Genomic DNA, 17767 nt, shown 5'->3' on the forward strand with positions numbered 1-17767 from the left:
AAGTTCATGCCTAATTGCTCCTTTTGCCTAGGAAGCCCCTCCCAAAGCTGAGACAGCCAGAAAACTCTGACAGCCTCATGGTGGAGAGTTGAGACCTAGGTGGGTGGCTGGCTGTGGCTCCCATGTCCTGCATGAGCCTTCCTGGGCCTACTGCCTGGTCACCGTCCAGAAAGAGAGGATGCTGAGCACTTTGTGTCCCATTGGTTCAAGTGCTATGAGGTTTTTCTGAAGCCCTTGCTTCCAGGGGAAGATTCAGCTTGTTGCCCTTTCTTCCCAGGCTGAGGAGTTCCGGACTGCCGTCCACATGCTGCTGGAGTGGCTGTCTGAAGCCGAGCAGACCCTCCGCTTCAGGGGAGCTTTGCCTGATGATGCTGAAGCTCTGCAGGCACTCATCGATGTGCACAAGGTGGGCACTTTTTTATAGGGTAGCTCTGGGGGGAGGTGGGGAGGTGTTTGGTCCTGGTTTTATCTTTTCAGGGGCACTGCTGTGTGTTAAGTTCCTGCGTCTCTGTTGTTCAGGAGTTCATGAAGAAAGTGGAAGAGAAAAGGCTGGATGTGAACTCTGCTGTTGCAATGGGGGAAGTCATTTTAGCTGTGTGCCACCCGGACTGCGTCACCACCATCAAACACTGGATTACCATCATCCGTGCCCGCTTTGAAGAGGTGAGTTATAAGGCAGACCTTTGCCATTTGCAGAGAGGCTGACATTTGTAAAGTTATTGGTAGGATAAACACCACCTTGTTGCCTGTAAGCTCTGTTCCCTCCGTTGTTGGTTCAGCTGCTGTGATATCATAGAAGGTAGTTTGTGAAAGGGGAGGTGTCAGTAGTTGATTACTTTCATGATCCCTAGAATAACTTTCCTGTGTGCATCCTCTCCAGCTATAGTTTACACATCCTTTATTTTCAAGTGCTGTTTCTCAGTCGAGACTCTTTTTAAAAAATCATTATTGCTTAGCCAAGAGCAGTTGTTTATATCGAAAACATGAGTTAACAGATCAAAATTTTTTCAAAGTTTTATGGAATTGTAGGGCTAACAAAGGTCAAAAAGGTCACCTCTGATTCCTCCCTTCTTTGGCTTCTCACTGCTTTCCTTGCCAGGTTCTCACATGGGCGAAGCAGCATCAGCAACGCCTCGAAGCAGCGCTCTCAGAGCTGGTGGCCAATGCAGAACTTCTGGAGGAGCTCTTGGCGTGGATTCAATGGGCTGAGACCACGCTGATCCAGCGGGATCAGGACCCAATGCCTCAGAACATAGAGCAAGTGAAAGCCCTCATCACAGAGCACCAGGTCAGTCTTCCTTGTTGGCAGGGCTTTTTTTGTAGAAAAAGCCCAGCCAGAACTCATTTGCATATTAGGCCACACCCCCTGACACCCAGCCAGATGGAACTGCGTTCCTGCTCAAAAAAAGCCCTACTTGTTGGTTTCCTTTCTGCCTCCTGCCTGCCTTTTTATTTGATTTCATCTTTGGCTGAGTGTTTGCAGGCTGCTGCTGTTTATTGCCATGGGACTTCCCATAGACTATGGGCACATCTTTTCTCCTTCTTTATGTGCACATAATCTAATCTAGGATGGCAGAGGGAGAGATTTCACCCCTTAGCCTTCCTAGTGGCCCTTGTGGCTCAGACCACATCCGGCTGCCCCATTCAACTGAGGTGCTTTGGGGCTGTATGAAGAAAATGCCACCAAATATGGCAGTAATTCTGGGCCCGGGAACTTGGATTCTTAAAAGTTTTAATCACAGAGTACTTGAAAATATGTAAGCAACACTTGCTTTAAATTAGAAGACATGATGAGTCCAGGGTTCGGGTTCAGGTTCCCTGCAGAGCTCCTTGACCTGCCCCACAGGAGGAGCATAAAGCACCCAGTAAACACAATATTCTCTTCTCTATCCCCCTCCCTGAGTCCTGTTTTTTAAAATTGTATTTTACAGTCCTTCATGGAAGAAATGACACGAAAGCAGCCAGACGTGGACCGGGTCACAAAGACATACAAGAGGAAAGCCACTGAGCCAACGCATGGGCCTTTCACTGAGAAATCCCGGAGCAATCGTAAGTTGGAACCTTAGTTGTCTTGGGGGACAGGGCAGGGACCAGGACTCACCTGCTTGAGAGCCATGGGCCTTGGCTTACCAATTGAGGTCCCCTGGCTCTGTTTGCAAAGGAAGTGAAAAGGAGGGTTGGTTGGGGAGGAGCACTGTGATTATTTGGTATATCCCAGAACTGAACCTCACTTTTCAAAACAAGGCCTTGGACACTTGAGCTCTTTTGTCTGCTACTCAGATTGAAATCTGGGATGGGATGGCTTCAGGGTCCTAGAGTATCTCATTACTCCAGATCCTAATGACAAAGCAGTTCTCACACACACTCTGTCAGCAAGAGCAGGTTGCCAGACTTTTCAGTCACTTCAGCTGCTGGGGAGACATCAGCATTCAGCTTTTGTGTTCTCCCCTACAATCCATCCTGCTGCCTCAACCAGAATAATTTCATTCTCTCTCTACCTTTCCTTCTCTGCTCGATTTGCTCAATTCCCCCCCCCCCCCACTTTCTTTATGTTTCCAGGGAAGTCCTTGAGCCAGACTGCCCCTCCTCCCATGCCCATCCTTTCCCAATCAGAAGCAAAGAACCCACGGATCAACCAGCTGTCAGCCAGGTGGCAGCAGGTGTGGCTTCTGGCACTGGAGCGTCAGCGCAAGCTCAACGATGCCCTGGACCGACTGGAAGAGGTAACAGTCCCCCCCAGCCCCGCTCCTCAGATCTTTGCAAACACCCACAGAGCGGGTACGTTCCGTGGAAATAGGGCTTGTGTCCAGAAGAAGCTGGTGGGTGTCCCAGCCTGCCTTAAATTGCCTCTTCTGCTGATAGTTACAGAAGGCTATGAGTGTGGCTTTGGTACTGCTAGCTAGTATATGGTGTGTCCAAGTTTAAATGTGGAAAATATAGTGTTCCAACAAGGACTTACAAATGAGATAATGTCTTGTAGTCAAAGACTGTCTGTTTACCTAAGAAACCAGAGTGTATGCAAAGCATCTGGTTTTAGGTACACAGATCCAATTAGTTAATTCTTCTGCCAGTGCCAGTTCTTCTGCCAAATTCAGCAGTACCTTTAAATCAGTCTCTGTTGGTTTCCATTTTAAAAATGTGAGCACAAGGGAAACCTGTGGGAGAAAAATAATAAGCATTTTACAGAGAAGTGTTTTCACTTCATCAGCAAATACCAAATAACACCAATCAATGTATTGGTTTGCTGCTCTCAAGCTAGATTTGCCTCCAGACTGTAGTGACCACATGACCACTTGGGAGTGGGGAGTGGTTTTGCAGTTAGTAGGACTAAAGCATCATCCAAAGGGAGCCTCTCTTGTGTCTGCTCTCCTATAAATAGTATTCCATGCTAGCCCTGCAAAGTAGATTTGCTCGTGGTCTCTTGCCTTGTTTAAGATATCAGCTGGATAAGCAGGTCCACCTTTTCCATCTCTGTCTCCTTTAGTATATTTTGGCCAGGCCAAAACTGCTGCTGCTTCCTTATCTCAGAACAGGGCAACTTTTGCTACCGTGTTTCTCTGCCAGAGGAGACTTCAAACAAATTATTCTTTCCTTCTTCCAGTTGAAAGAGTTTGCAAACTTTGACTTTGATGTCTGGCGGAAGAAGTATATGCGCTGGATGAACCACAAGAAGTCTCGCGTCATGGACTTTTTCCGACGGATTGACAAAGACCAGGATGGAAAAATCACCCGGCAGGAGTTCATTGATGGGATCCTGGCATCTAGTAAGCATGTGTCTGGTTTTGATCCAGTTGTGCAACTTTTACCAGCTGCTCTCTGAATTTAAGCAGCAAGTTTGAAATCAGTAAGATTTCCCACTCACAAGTGCAAACAAAGCAAAGCGTCCTCCACTGCATGGAGGGTGGACTGTGTGCCGCCTGGCATCTACTGCTGACTAGATACAGTCTTCACCCTGTCATGCTCTGTTGGGGCCGATTGGGAGGCTGAGGAAGCCCCTCATAGCAAAGAGGAAGGGCAGTTCCCTTTTGCCACTCCCACCAAGTTCTTGGGTGGCAGACCCAGATTGCAAATGGGGCTCACAAGGTGAACTGCTCCTTCCTGAAAAATGTGTGCAGAAATGACTGTGCTTAGAGAGAAGATGAGGCTTAGGCTTAGAACGCTTCTTCCTGATAGGCTAGTTTTCCCTGAACGGGGAGCATTTGTTTATACCCAGCCTTTTCTCCCCCATGGGGATCAAAATGGCTTACATCAGGGGGGGCCTACGGTAGCTCTCCAGATGTTTTTTGCCTACAACCCATCAGCCCCAGCCAGCATGGCCAATGGCTGGGGCTGATGGGAGTTGTAGGCAAAAAGCATCTAGAGAGCCACCATTGGCCACCCCTGGCTTACATCATTCTGTCCTCTATTTTATCCTCACATCAGCCCTGTGAGAGGGATTCAGTTGAGAGTGCGTGACTCAGACTGGGTTCACTCAGCTAGCTTCCATGGCAGCATCGGTCTCAGGGAGAGATCTTTCACATCGCCTCTTAGCTGGTCCTTCTAACTGGAGATGCCAGAGATTGAACTTGGGGCCTTCTGCATGCCAAGCAGAGGTTCTTCTACTGAGCCACAGCCCCTCCCTCCCCTCCTGGTAATGAGAAGTCAGTGAAGAAAGAAACAGGCAAACAAGGAAATAGTCCCACTTCCTCTGACCTTTCCCACTCAGGTTATCTGCCTTAGGTTCAATACTGTCTCCCTCCACTTCCTGCGTCTTTACAGCATTGTGGTGCATTTGCATTCATGCACCTCCTGGTGTTCCCCTGACTTTTCTCCAGCCTTTCCCAAGCCGCCTTTGCTGCAAAACTTTGGGAAAGATCACAGCAAATGTTGTATGGCTTCCAATGTGTGTGCCTGAGTTTGGATTTTCCTGGCCCCACTCACATGGCATCCAAGCCCAAGTCCTTGTGGCAGCCATGTTCCCTGCCACCAGGTGGCTTTTTAGTTGTTTTAATTGGCAACTGAATATCATATACTGTTTTTAACAGTCTTATCAAGTTCTTTCAATTTCCAGCTCTTAAAAAAGAAGCAAGTCTCTGTCTCCTCTTGTTATGTAGCTGTGGCTTTCCCCTGATTTCTCAGCCATGAGAGAAGCAAAAGACTTCTTTTTAGTGAAAGCTGGGAATTCAGAGAACCTGATTCACATATTGTTGTAACAATATTTAATTGCTGATTTTTAAATAAACTGAAAAGGCTGTGGGGCTGGGCAGGGTGGACAGTTTGCAGCAGGGAGACTGGAGGCAAGGAAGATGGAGGGGAACCTGCATTGTTGGCTGTTGGGTTGACCAAACAAGCCTGTCCTCATGTCGATAATGTCTGAATGAATGTCTGTCTGTCTGTCTGTCTGTCTCTCTCTCTCTTATTACTGAGATTGATGTTGGAAGCCCCTTGGGGTTGGGGAGAAAAGCAAGGGATAATTAAATAAAAGGGTGATGCTAGTTAAAATATTTTTTACTGAAGGATTAAGATGGGAGGTAGGGATGGTGGCATTTGCCAGAAACCCAGCCTTTTCCTTCAGAGGCCATGCATGCCTCTGGCTACTTATGGCTCATGGAAGATGAGCATATCCCAGTGTGCCCTGCTTGTTGGAGATTCTCGAGGCATCTTTCTGGTTATCTTTGGGAGATGGGAATTTTGTCTGATATTTCAGGACCAATCCTGCAACATGGCAAGTAAAAAAAAGGGTTTAGCGTTAACACATGCTTCATCCTCTCTCTTTCAGAATTCCCCACAACTAAGTTAGAGATGACTGCTGTAGCTGACATCTTTGACCGTGATGGAGATGGCTATATTGACTACTATGAGTTTGTAGCTGCTCTGCACCCCAACAAAGATGCTTACCGGCCGACAACAGATGCAGACAAAATTGAGGATGAGGTAAGGCCTTGACGCAGCTGTGGGGGAGGGAAGCTATGGCCCCTCTGGGTTCTGAAGTAACAAACAGCACCCAGTTTCAGCTAGCAGTGGTAGCTGCAGGTTGTAAATTTCTCTGAGCTTGTCCTCTAGTGAAAAGTTGAGGACTCACGACTTCATGTTGGGTCCCATGAGCAGCTGCTTGTTCCTATTTCTCAGTTGGGCAGTGAAAAGCTTGCATGCCCACCCCCCACCCCTTCATGGTACTAAATAAATGTAAGAGGACAAAACATGAGGTGAGGAAAGAAATAAATGGTGGTGTGGAGTGGGGGGGGCCTTATCCAGTCGATGCTGCTTGTGATTCTGTTAAAAGTGAGACAGAATGTACCCTGCACTTGGTCCTCTTTGAGGGTTCTCAAAGCTGGGTCTGCAGCTAACTCTCCTTCTCCCTGCTTCACCCCAAATGCATTTGTTGTAGGAGGCAGTAAATTACATGGTCTTCGCTGGTGAGGTGATGCCATTCTGGGGAGGGAACACAGAAAATTCTGGGGCACTATACTTCTGTTTTGCCAGAATTCTTCCTGTTCTTTAGGGCTAAAGCACCGGGTTCCAGCACAGTATGACAAGATTAATCTTCATTCTCACTTCTTTTGTTTCCTTCTCCCTTTTTGATCCCAACAGGTCACAAGGCAAGTGGCTCAGTGCAAATGTGCTAAAAGGTTCCAAGTTGAGCAGATTGGAGAGAACAAGTACAGGGTAAGGCGAAGGGTTTCAGTGATTTCTAGAGCAGAGGTGGGCAGATGATGGCCTTAAGGGGCTGCCTCTGGCTGGCAAAGGCTTTTCCCCTGGCGGTTGTGCTGCTTAATGTAACCGTTGGAAGCATTTGGCTACTAGACTGCTTCTTCTGCAAAGGTGTGAAACAGCTCAAGGGCCCCCCCCCCCAAGTAGCAGGATTGGGGTCTCCATCCCATTTTGTGGCCACTGTTAGACACTAGCACAGGCAATAGGAAGAGCCAGCCTCCAACACTTGTGTCCTCAAGATGGGGCCTTTAGGGCAAAGAATCTGCCCACCTCCCACCCTACCAGGCAGTAGGTGGCTTCTGGCAGCCTGATCATTTATGATGTGGCCATCTTTCATCTCCTGTGCAGCAAACTGCACAGTCCTCCATGTAGGTCCACACAAAGCTCCTTTTTGTTTTGTGTCATTTCTTAAGAGAAGAGGAGGTAGAAAAGGCTCTCAAGCCCCAGAGGCGACAACCTTGTTGGCACATAATGAACAGGATGGATTATATTTTTTCCCAAAGTGCGAAAAGTTCCCTGCTGCCAGGCCAGACGAGAGGTCTGCATCATCCTGCTCCTGATCTTTGGGGAAATGCAAAGTTACCGAAGGGGGCCAAGATACAAATCCTAGAAAATATTTCTACATAAAATCAATTTAAAACAGGATATAGACAAACAGTCACAATTCACAGGCATTCTGGAATTAAAGGGCAAGATTCAAGTCCAGTAGCACCTTAGAGGATGTGAAGAAATTTTTTATATTTGAAATGAGCAAAACCTTAACTCTGAGTTTTAAAAGTTTTTTTCTCTCTCTCTGGGCAGAGAACAGGCAGAAGGGGAAGTCAGTTCAATTGCTTTCTAGACATACCTCTGCCCACCTTCATACAAATGCTAATAGAGCTAGCAGGAGAAATAGTGAGTGAGTCAAGCTCTCCCCCTTTCCCAAGCAGGGAGGAATTAAATATTAGAGAGACTTTAGATTGGAAATTTCTGGAAACTTCAGAAAAAGCCTTTCTGACCTCGCCTGACTGAGTCAGTGGGAGGGGAAAGGGAGCAGATAAAACTCCTGGCAGTGAGGAGGAGGCTCTCTTTTGTGCTGGGCCCATCAGAGCAGAGAGAATTCTTAAGTGAGGTCTGGAGGAGCCAGCCATTTAACCATGTACTGTCCTGGAGAGCTACAGAGAGCTTCAAGGTAAAGGATGCTCTGTAGAGATTTGTACCTTCTTAAGGAGCCCGTGCTATATTTTAACATCTGATAGGGCATGTATAGAGAAAGGGGCAGAGGATTTGTGTTTTACCCATTTCTTTTTAATTCCTTACTCAGTCTGGTGCTGTGCCAAAAGTATGCTTGTGAACATTTTATTTTTAATAAATATTTTGTAACTTTTATGCTGGTAGTGGTTCTCTGTACCACATAGACCTCCACTGCCTTGGACACCCTATTTTAAAAGGAGTGCTGAGGGAAGGCAGACAGGTGGCAAGGGGCTGTTCCTCTAGGGGACAACACAGTAGATGGTCCTTGTGGTGACCAGACTCTGGGCAGTGGAGAATACAGAGGCAAGGAAGGGAAGCTGGGAGCCCTGACACTCTCAGCGGACAATTCCTGACAAAGGTCAGGTGGTAGCGGCAGGTTACTGGAGAGAGAGTAAAGCCTCTCCAGATAATAGTAATAATAATAATACCTTTTATTTATATCCCGCCCTCCCCGCCAAGGCAGGCTCAGGGCGGCTCACAACATAAAAATACATTATACATCGACAGTTATACTTATAAAATCATGATTAAAAATAGATTACAGGTTATATTAAAGTAACATTATGGTGCTATAAACATTAAATCTTCAATAGGATTCAGTAGCTAAAAGCATTTCCAGCGGCACTTTCTTAGCTTGTCATTAGTTGAAGGCTATTTTGAAGAGGTGGGTCTTACAGGCCCTGCGGAATTGATCTAAGCATCGCAGGGCCCGTACCTCCTCCGGGAGTTGATTCCACAGCAGTGGAGCTGCAATAGACAAGGCCCGATCCCGGGTGGCCTTCAATCTGGCCTCCCTTGGCCCAGGGGTATTCAGCTGGTTTTTTCTAGCTGACCTCAGCGCTCTCTGGGGCTCATATGGGGAGAGACGGTCCCTCAGATAGGCAGGTCCTTGGCCATAGGGCTTTAAAGGTGATAACCAGCACTTTGTGACGAACTCGGTATACCACTGGCAGCCAGTGCAGTCCGCGTAGCCCCGGCTGTATGTGCTCCTACCTTGGGAGCCCCAACAGTAGCCTAGCTGCCGCGTTCTGCACCAGCTGCAGCCGCCGAGTTCAGCACAAGGGCAGCCCCATGTAGAGGGCGTTGCAGTAGTCCAGTCTCGAGGTGACCGTAGCATGGATCACCATTGTTAGGTCACAGCGCTCCAGGAAGGGGGCCAACTGCTTCGCCCGTCGAAGATGAAAAAACGCGGACTTGGCAGCGGCCGCTATCTGTGCCTCCATTGATAATGAAGGCTCTAGAAGAACCCCCAAGCTCTTGACCCTATGGGCTGCTTTCAGCAGCACCCCGTCAAAGACCGGCAAGGGGATTTCCCTTCCCAGGGCACCGTGACCCAAGCAAAGGACCTCTGTCTTCGTTGGATTCAGCTTCAGCCCGCTCAGCCTGAGCCAACCTGCCACGGCCTGCAGTGCTAGGTCCAGGTTTTCTGGGACGCAGTCAGGCCGTCCGTCCATTAGTAGATAGAGCTGGGTGTCATCTGCATATTGATGGCACCCAAGCCCAAACTTCCGAGCAATCTGGGTAAGGGGGCGCATGTAGATGTTAAACAACATCGGAGAGAGAACTGCTCCTTGTGGCACCCCACACACTAGTGGGTGCCTCCGGGACAGCTCTCCCCCAATTGCCACCCTTTGTCCCCGTCCATCAAGGAAGGAGGAAAGCCACTGTAAGGCCAACCCCCTAATCCCTGCGTCGGCGTTGATGTTGGAAGAATTTTGGAGGGCAGGGCCTGCAGGACAGAGCAGGCCTGTTCCACCACAGAAACCAACAAGATTTTAGGGGTATAAGCTTTTGACAGTCAAATCTCCCTTCATCAGATACCGGTAGGAATGGAGATCCTTGAGCCATTATACCCCCTCAGAAGGTGGGAGGGTGCTGCAAAAAATGGGAGTCAGCATGCAAAGATACAATACAAAATTTAATCAGCTTGATTAGAGCTGGGGTGAAATGCTACACAGGTAGGAAATGAGGAAAATTAGCATCTGTAGTGAGATAAGAATTTAAAGCAGGCGTATGAAACTCATTTGTTACAAGGGATGAATCTGACATAAATAAGACTTTGTGGGGCTGTGCCATGTGTGTCATTAAATGTAATGCCCTGTAGAGGAGATACAAACTTTATAAAGGACACAGACGAGCACAATTCAAGATTTTTTAAAAATTTAAAATACTAACATGCTTAAAACTTTTGTGATGTTTTATTTAAAATGGAAAGGTGGGGAAATATTGGAATTTGGCAATGCATTTTTAAAATAAAACATCGTGAAAAAGCACAAGGATCACAGCAGAAATTAAAATATAAAATGCTCTGAGTCTAGGAAAACATGAAATGGCTAGGCATTGCAAGCTTCTCCATCCTCACCCCCTCACACACCCAGGTCTACTCAGATTGGCAATGGCTCTCCTGTGTAATATCCCCTTTTGGCTGTAGGTTCCTAGGTTGGAGTACTCACTAGGCACCAATTCTCAGGTCCATTCAGCAGAGACAAGTTTCTCTCAGAGTAGTCTGTCCAGACTCAAAGACATTAATGGAAAATCCATTCTGCATTTTCTTTTCAGCTTTGCAAGTCCAGAAGTGCTTCCTGATGAAGCAGGCAAAGAAAAGGCAGAAAGATCTGGGAACTTCAGCAGTCTTGAAGCTTCGAAGGCTGAGGCCGGGGGGGGGGGGAGGAGGGACAAAAGAGTTATGGGCTGGATTAAAGCCCTGGGCAGGTCGGTTGTGGCACACAGGCTGTGAATTTGACACCCCTGATTTAAAGTCTCTCCATTCCTACTAGTTTCTAATGAGGGGAGCTTTGACTCTTGAGAGCTTATAGTCTGGAAATCTTGTTGGTGCTACTGAACTGGAATCTTGCTCATCTGCTACTAACCAGCATGGTGGAATAAAAAGTATTTCATCTTTTTCAGCAAGACAGTTCAGAGACCTTGCTTCTGTAATGAGGGAGTCCCACAGGCTGGGTGTAGTAGGCTGACATGACCCTCCGAAGATCCTGCTTCAGACGTTACAGGTTCCTACATAAAGGCCTCCTTCAGAGACCTCAAGACTTGGGGAGATGATCCCGGACTTGGGCCCAAGACATTTAGGATTCTAAAGGTCAAAAACACAGCCTGAATTGTGGGCCTAGAAGCACACTGGCAGCCAGAGCAGGTTATAGGATGCTGGTGTGGTTTGTTCATCATGGTGGGTTGCAGCAGTGAACAGTCTTCACTGACAGCCCCACACCAAGTGTCTTAACAGTAGTCAAGTCTGAGTGTCACTAACTTGGGAGTGACAGTGACCAGGATGGCTTTCTGCAGGAACAGCCACAGTTGGGGCCAGTCAGAACTGGAAAAGGGCCCTCCTAAGCCAACTTCTGCCACTCATCTTCCAAGGGAATGACTGCAAAGATCTCACAGTGGTTTATCACCAACATGTGGTGTTCAGAGATATTCTGCCCTGGACAGGAAGGTTCTGTTTAGTTTCAGGAACATGTCTTTCTCTCACACACACCTTAATAAACTCTCTAAGCTAGTGGCCAGGAGCTTATGTGGTGTGGCAGTGGATTCTCTAAGTTCTTTGTGTGTTGTATGAAACAGTATTTTTCTTTTATCTGTTTTATGTTACAGCCCAACAGCTTGCTTCAGAAAATGCTCCAAGAATCTGGTTTTTGTGTTCTTTCTGCTTTCTTTCAGATTGCTATTCTGGAAGCAAACCCTTTCAGTCCTGACATGGCTGCAAAGCCACCTGGGTTTTCTGCAGGGCCCTGGACTTAGCTAAGAGGCCAGGCATATGCTTGGGGTGGCAACATTTTTAGGGAAGCCAGTGAAATAGCTGTATGTGTGTGTATCCAGAGAGGTGGTCCCTCAGATCTCCCAAGGTAGCCAAATAAGTATTTTAAGCCCAGCTGTTACTGTGGCTTAAGAAGGAAGTCTATACCAGCCCATGATCCTCTTCCAGAGTCAGTTAAGGAGTTCTAGGTTGCATCTTCTGCTTTTTGTTGTTGTTGTTGTTGTTGTCATCTTTAGGGACAAACTAAGTGTGGCTTTAGTAAGTTAAATAGCATTAAGTACACAGAAGGTGGGTACTTGGGGGTGACAAGACACAGATCATCGGTATTACATTGTTAACCCTGTACAATGTTTTCTCTCCCCTTTTCCCTCCCTCCCTCTCTCTCTCCTCCTCTTTTTTCCTCTTGTTTGCATCCTTCTCCTGCATAGTTCTTCCTCGGCAACCAGGTACAGTGTGCCTTGCTATGCTGCCTTTAAGCACTTTTGTAGATTTTTTTCTTAAAAGCATTGCATGTTGTGAATCTAAAAAAAGAGAAATCTTTGTTCTGCTGTGGGTGGCTCCTGCTTATCTGAATGTTGTGAGAAGAGCTTGGATGTATTAACTTAGCCCAGATCCTGGTATACAGCAACAAGAATGACAGAAAGTCAACGTGTAACTTCCAGGGCAAGCACGGATGCTGGTACAGCAGCATACACCGCTGGCCCTGGCCCCTTTGTTCCAATCTCGGGTCTTTCTCAGAATTTTTCACCTGCCAAGCTGAAAACTTCCAAGCCAAGCAGCCATGCCAGGGGAACATTGCTGTGCACACAGCTCACACCTCAGTCTTCTTCCTATGTTTTGGAAAGCATAAAGCGGTGGCCCAGAGCATGTGCAGAGTTTCATTCCATTATTTTCAGTTCACAGGTGGTGGCAACCTTTTTCCACTGTGTGATCCTGTGATTCTGAAGGGTCAGCTCAGGAGTACCTTGAGCTTCTGGGACTGAATACCCAGAGGCGGCTGCTGCTGGGCTGAATAAAACAGCTGATTTGCAGGTTCTGTATGAGGACCTGCACCTTTCCCCATAGGACCAATAGTAGTACCAGGGTAGGATGTGATTTGCATTAGAAAAACAGCAGCAGGCAAAAAGGTTATTCTCTCTTCCCCCCACCCCAAAGCAGTTAATATTCCCCACCACCACCCTGACCTGGATGGCCCCGGCTAGCCTGATTGTGTCAGATCTTGGAAGCTAACCAGGTTCAGCCCTGGTTGGCCGTTGGATGGGAGACCACCCAAGAAGTCCAGAGCTGCTGTGCAGTGACAGACAATGGCGAATCACCTCTGATTGTCTTTTGCCTTGACACCCCTATGGAGTTGCTGTATGTGTCCACCATCAGGCCAGTGCTGAAGCCCAATCCAAATTCCTTTTACAAATATAAAAAAGGCAAAATATCTATATATGGATCTATGGTCAATTCTCAGGCTCTCTTACTCAACTCTGCCCGAAATGGCACACATGGTCCTTGTGGGGTCAGCTTCTCTTGTGACTGCCCTCCCTGCCTGCATAGGGTGGGAGCTCAGTGCCAGCAAAGGTCTTGTTCTTGTGATGCATTGCAAGAGGAAATGGTTTCTGGCCTCCTCACACGAAAGAGTTTTGAAGTATACTCTGTATACCAGCATCTGGATCATTTCAATTTAATTTTTCTATTGCTTTTGGGATACAAGTGCTGAATCCATTTGGACAACTTTCTTCCATAATTATCACTAAAACTTCAGTCTATCTGCATGCATCATTAATAACTCAAGGCTGCAGGAAGGTAAATGAAAAATTGCTTCTTATCCTATCTTACTTAATTTTGATCCCCATTTTATATACAAAGGATGGGAGTCCCAGCAACTCATAGAAGAAATTCATTTAAATTTGTTTCATGAAATGCATCCTGCCTCTGTGTTGATCAGATAGTGGGAACGTGTGACATGAATATGGTAAATTTTTATATCAGGATTCTGTTTTGACCAATCAGCTGAATGTGTAACATCCTGAAATTTGAATTTCCTATAAAAAACATTGTAGCTATATCAGATACTGAGCCTTATAAGTAGGAAGTCTCCCTGTACATAGCTAACTTTTCAAAACTTTTGTCATACAGAAAAAATCAGTTCCCACCGGTAAAATGTAGTACAAAGCAACCAGTTCTTGAGTAATATGGCTGGTGAAGATTCCTCCTTTGGAGAGCTTCTGCCAGTCCAAGTAGACAATTCTGGGCTAGATGAGCTACTGAGCTAGAGAGTTTTATATGAAGTGGGCTATTGAAGATCTGTGGGCAGTTCTGCAGGGAGGGTTCATAACTCAGTGGCAGAACTCCTGTACATGCAGAAGATGATAGCCTGGCATTCCTGCCTGACAGGACAATAGTGAAGACCCTTCTGTCCATAGGGTGACATAAAAAAGAAACAGATTTCTGAAGTAGGATGATAAAGTATTTAGCATGTAACATGTACACCAGCAGGAAGGACTGCCAGAAAGTCAAGAGATGCTGCCTGAGTATTTCTTCTAATCAGGGAAATTTTAGGCTGTTCTGGATCACTCACCATTAAGAAAGATTTTGAGATCTGACTCTTATGCCTCTCAGAGGCCAGGCTCGGTATATTTATGGGGTGCTGTTTGGTGGCCAGTGGCCTGTTCTGGACTCTGTGAACATTAAACTGACTTCAGATTTTTCTGGGAAGGGTTTTGCTGTCATTTAGAAGTCTACATTACTAGACTTCCTTGACTGATTTCTGTTTCATTACCAGCTGGCTCTTCTTCAAAATGGACTGTATCAGGAGGACTGGGTGGTTGGCCCCCAAAGGTTCAAGTCCTTCAGGGAAGAAATGACACAGAATCTGTCCTTCTTTTCAGCATCCAAGTAGTTTTGATGGTAGGATGGGCCCAAAGCCCAGAGATGAATTTTTAAAAGAAGAATTTCTAGTAAATGCAAGACAAAGTTGACACATCACCATTTTTATCTTACATTTGTAAAAATTCATTAAAGTGAGTCAGTTTCATTTTAAAAATTTACACGGCAGACAGCCAGTTGTCCCAGGGATGGAAATATTTTGTCTCTTTGCTGCAGTCCCTTTTTAGAGAAGAGCCTTGCCCCTCCCCTCCTGTCTTTTGAGTATCTTTATGTATCTGAACTTTCTGCTCCTTCCACAGTTTGGTGATTCGCAGCAGCTGCGGCTGGTCCGTATTCTGCGCAGCACAGTCATGGTTCGTGTCGGTGGAGGATGGATGGCCCTGGATGAATTTTTAGTAAAGAATGATCCTTGCAGAGGTAAGGAAATTGCCTGCTTCTTAACCAGTATTTTGAAGTCCAAATCTTAGGGTTGCCAACTCCAGGCTGGGAAATTTGGGTGGGAGGTGGAGTTTGAAAAGGGGAGGGACCTCAGTGAAGTATACTGCCATAGAGTCCAGTCTCCAAAACAGCAATTGGGGGGGGGGGGGACACTGATCTCGGACATTTGGAGATCAGTGCTGATTTGGGGGAGGGGTCTCCAGGTCCTACCTGGAGGTTGGCAACCAAACCCTCTATGTAAGATTCTGTGTTAACTATAAAAGATTTGTGAAACCAACAAGTCATCAAATCTAGTTTTAAGTACCAGGCAAGGATCTTAACCCCAGGGCACAACGCATCAGGAAGCTCTTCTGTGCTGTGCTCATTAAATTGGACGTTGTTCAGGAGAATTTTCCATCAGACTGTGCCCCTGTGCGAATTAATGTAAGTAGGAGGCCTCTATATAGATCTCCCACCTCAAATACCACCATGCTTCATCTGGTCCAGAACCAGCTTGAAAAAGCACTTCTCCCTGAAACTTCAGGAGCTGACATAGTTCCCACGAATACAAAGGACATGGTAGGTAATCACGGGCTTGTTGTGTGGAGAGAAGGTGCCTTCAAAACCCCACCATCTTTGTGTCTGTAAGCTGACCTTTCTTTTCAGGCCCCACTGCAGCATTCCAAAATGGCTGCCCTGCATGCCAGTGTGCAAATCTTTCTCCTGCCTTTCTCCTTTTTCTTCTCTTCTCTGACCCACACCGCTATTTTGATTCCCTCCTCTGTCTTTCCTTTGTATCTGGTGTATTTTCTTTCTTCTAGTTCATCACCCAGGGAGTAAAATAAAACGCTCTGATTCCAGCTCTTCGATTGCCAGTCAGTCTCCGATAGGTTGGCGGTTTTTTCTTGGCTTTCGTCTCCTTGTCCTCCTGTCGAGAATGGCTTTGCATCTCTAACCTGGCTTGGTCTCCCCTCGCCCCTTCCCTTGGGAGCGCTGCAGCAAAGAACAGGGAAAAAGCACTCATGGCTGGTGCTTTTGGGGAAGGGACAGCAGGAAGGAATCCTCAGCCTGCTGGGGGCATTTGTTGCTTCCAGGGGCTGCTTGATCCGTCTCTTACACTTGTGTTGCCTCTTCCAATCGCATTGCCTCCTTTATCTGTGTCGGTTTTTCTCGTAGTGGCTGACCCCAGAGTGCTTCATGAAGGATAAGGGAAGAGAATCTGGGGCTGATTCTGAACTCACCTTGCTCCAGGGCAGGCTTCCATTTCTACGCAGAGCAAGCTGGCAATTTCGCACCAGTTGCTCCGCACTGCCATTTTGCACAGGGCAAACCCGCGATTTTCCATGCTGCAGTGTAAACCTGTTTTTTCAGGTTTACTCTGTGGTGCAGCAAATTGCGGGTTTGCCCTGCACAAAATGGTGGCATGGAGCAACTGGTGTGAAATTGCCAGCTTGCTCCGCACAGAAATGGAAGCCTGCCCCGGAGCAAGGTGAGTGCGGAATCAGCCTGGGCATCTCATGCCTGAACAAGAAATCACCTCCTACAATATAGTCCCTTCATGGCATCTTTGTCTTTCTTTCAAGGAATGCATGCATTTACTGAAATACTTCTATCCCACTTTTCCCATGTAAGATCTTCAAAAGCAGAGGCTTTGCATCTTCCTCACTGTTTTCTTCCCATGGAGTTTGCCCTGGCTCCTTTTTTCAAATCAGCAGGCACCCTCCTTCCTTGCTCAGCAGCATACTCAGCAAAGTCATTCCTTCAGGCCAGGTCTGCTGCAGCCTCTTTGCCTCTGCACCTGCCATGTTGTGCCGGAACTCAGCGCATGTGTTCCTTGAGCTCTAGGAGATCTTTCTTTGCTGCCCCTCTTGGGAGCTCTTTGGGGCTGCTTTGGAGCAGTCCTGCCATCCTGACTTTGCTCTGCCCACAGGTTGTCTTCTTGCAATGCTGTACTAAAAGCTGCAATCGCTTGTCGGATGGAGTGGGGGGAATGCGATGTGATATCTCACAGTTCACTTTTTGCCCTGCAAAGCTTTGCATGGTGTGGCTTACTTAACAGATATGTTCCTTGTTGTGTTTTTATCTGTCTGTTGGGTTTTCAAGACAGCAGAATGTGCTGGTCATTTTAACTAGCAAGCAGAGATGTTATTTGTTGGTTGCAGATGTTTAAATCTCCACTCCATCCTGGTTTGTTCCTTTCCTGTAACTTGGGGATTTGGGTGGCTGAGTGCACAAGGCTGGGCTGAGAACTCTCGGTTATGTCCCTCACAAAGACCTTTTAAAACTTAAGCCTAACTAAATCTTTTGAGTTCTGGTGCATTAAGTGCTCATGCCAATTCGTCTTTTTCACTTTGGGGCTAGCAGCTTCCAGTGAGTAATGCAGAAGATTACACACACACACCTTGCCACCCAATTCCTCTTACAAACACAGCAGGCAGATTATACCAAGCATGGCCTGTGTGCATGATTGCACAGTTGTCTGAGTAGTACAAGCTGTGAGGCTAAGGAGAGAAAATGAGCAATTGTGTTGACTCCGAGCCGAACTACAGGTGACAGTAGCCATTAAAAATAAAATAAAAAATTAACACCATTTGGGAAGAATCTGTAGTTCTTTCAAAATTGCCATGAGGCCCTGAGCCAGATGAGGTGCATGGTGGCCCATGCCTTTCCAGGGAGAGAACAAGAGCTCTTGGGGCCACCATGTTCCCAATCCAGATCAAAGCCTCTTGACAGGTTTTTAAAGAACCACAAATGCTTCTAAAATGGTGTCTCTTGTAGCTT

At 46.8% G+C, this 17767-nt stretch overlaps 1 protein-coding gene across 17 annotated transcripts in view; it reads left to right on the forward strand.

Moving 5' to 3' along the window:
- MACF1 (microtubule actin crosslinking factor 1) overlaps positions 1-17767 on the forward strand; it is a 414929-nt gene that overhangs the window by 389814 nt on the left and 7348 nt on the right. For 8 of the 17 annotated variants that reach the window (XM_060258431.1, XM_060258437.1, XM_060258442.1 and 5 more), the window contains 11 exons: positions 278-406; positions 520-663; positions 1100-1288; positions 1932-2049; positions 2560-2723; positions 3602-3764; positions 5759-5913; positions 6571-6645; positions 12121-12138; positions 14869-14986; positions 15808-15876. In XM_060258431.1, the coding sequence (XP_060114414.1) occupies positions 278-406; positions 520-663; positions 1100-1288; positions 1932-2049; positions 2560-2723; positions 3602-3764; positions 5759-5913; positions 6571-6645; positions 12121-12138; positions 14869-14986; positions 15808-15876 (1342 nt within the window). The remainder of the gene's footprint in view (positions 1-277; positions 407-519; positions 664-1099; positions 1289-1931; positions 2050-2559; positions 2724-3601; positions 3765-5758; positions 5914-6570; positions 6646-12120; positions 12139-14868; positions 14987-15807; positions 15877-17767) is intronic. The other 9 variants (XM_060258436.1, XM_060258441.1, XM_060258448.1 and 6 more) reach the window with 3 other exon arrangements.

The sequence above is a fragment of the Heteronotia binoei genome, chromosome 17 (genome assembly GCF_032191835.1).
Source record: "Heteronotia binoei isolate CCM8104 ecotype False Entrance Well chromosome 17, APGP_CSIRO_Hbin_v1, whole genome shotgun sequence".
In the NCBI taxonomy this organism is placed as follows: Eukaryota; Metazoa; Chordata; class Lepidosauria; order Squamata; family Gekkonidae; genus Heteronotia; species Heteronotia binoei.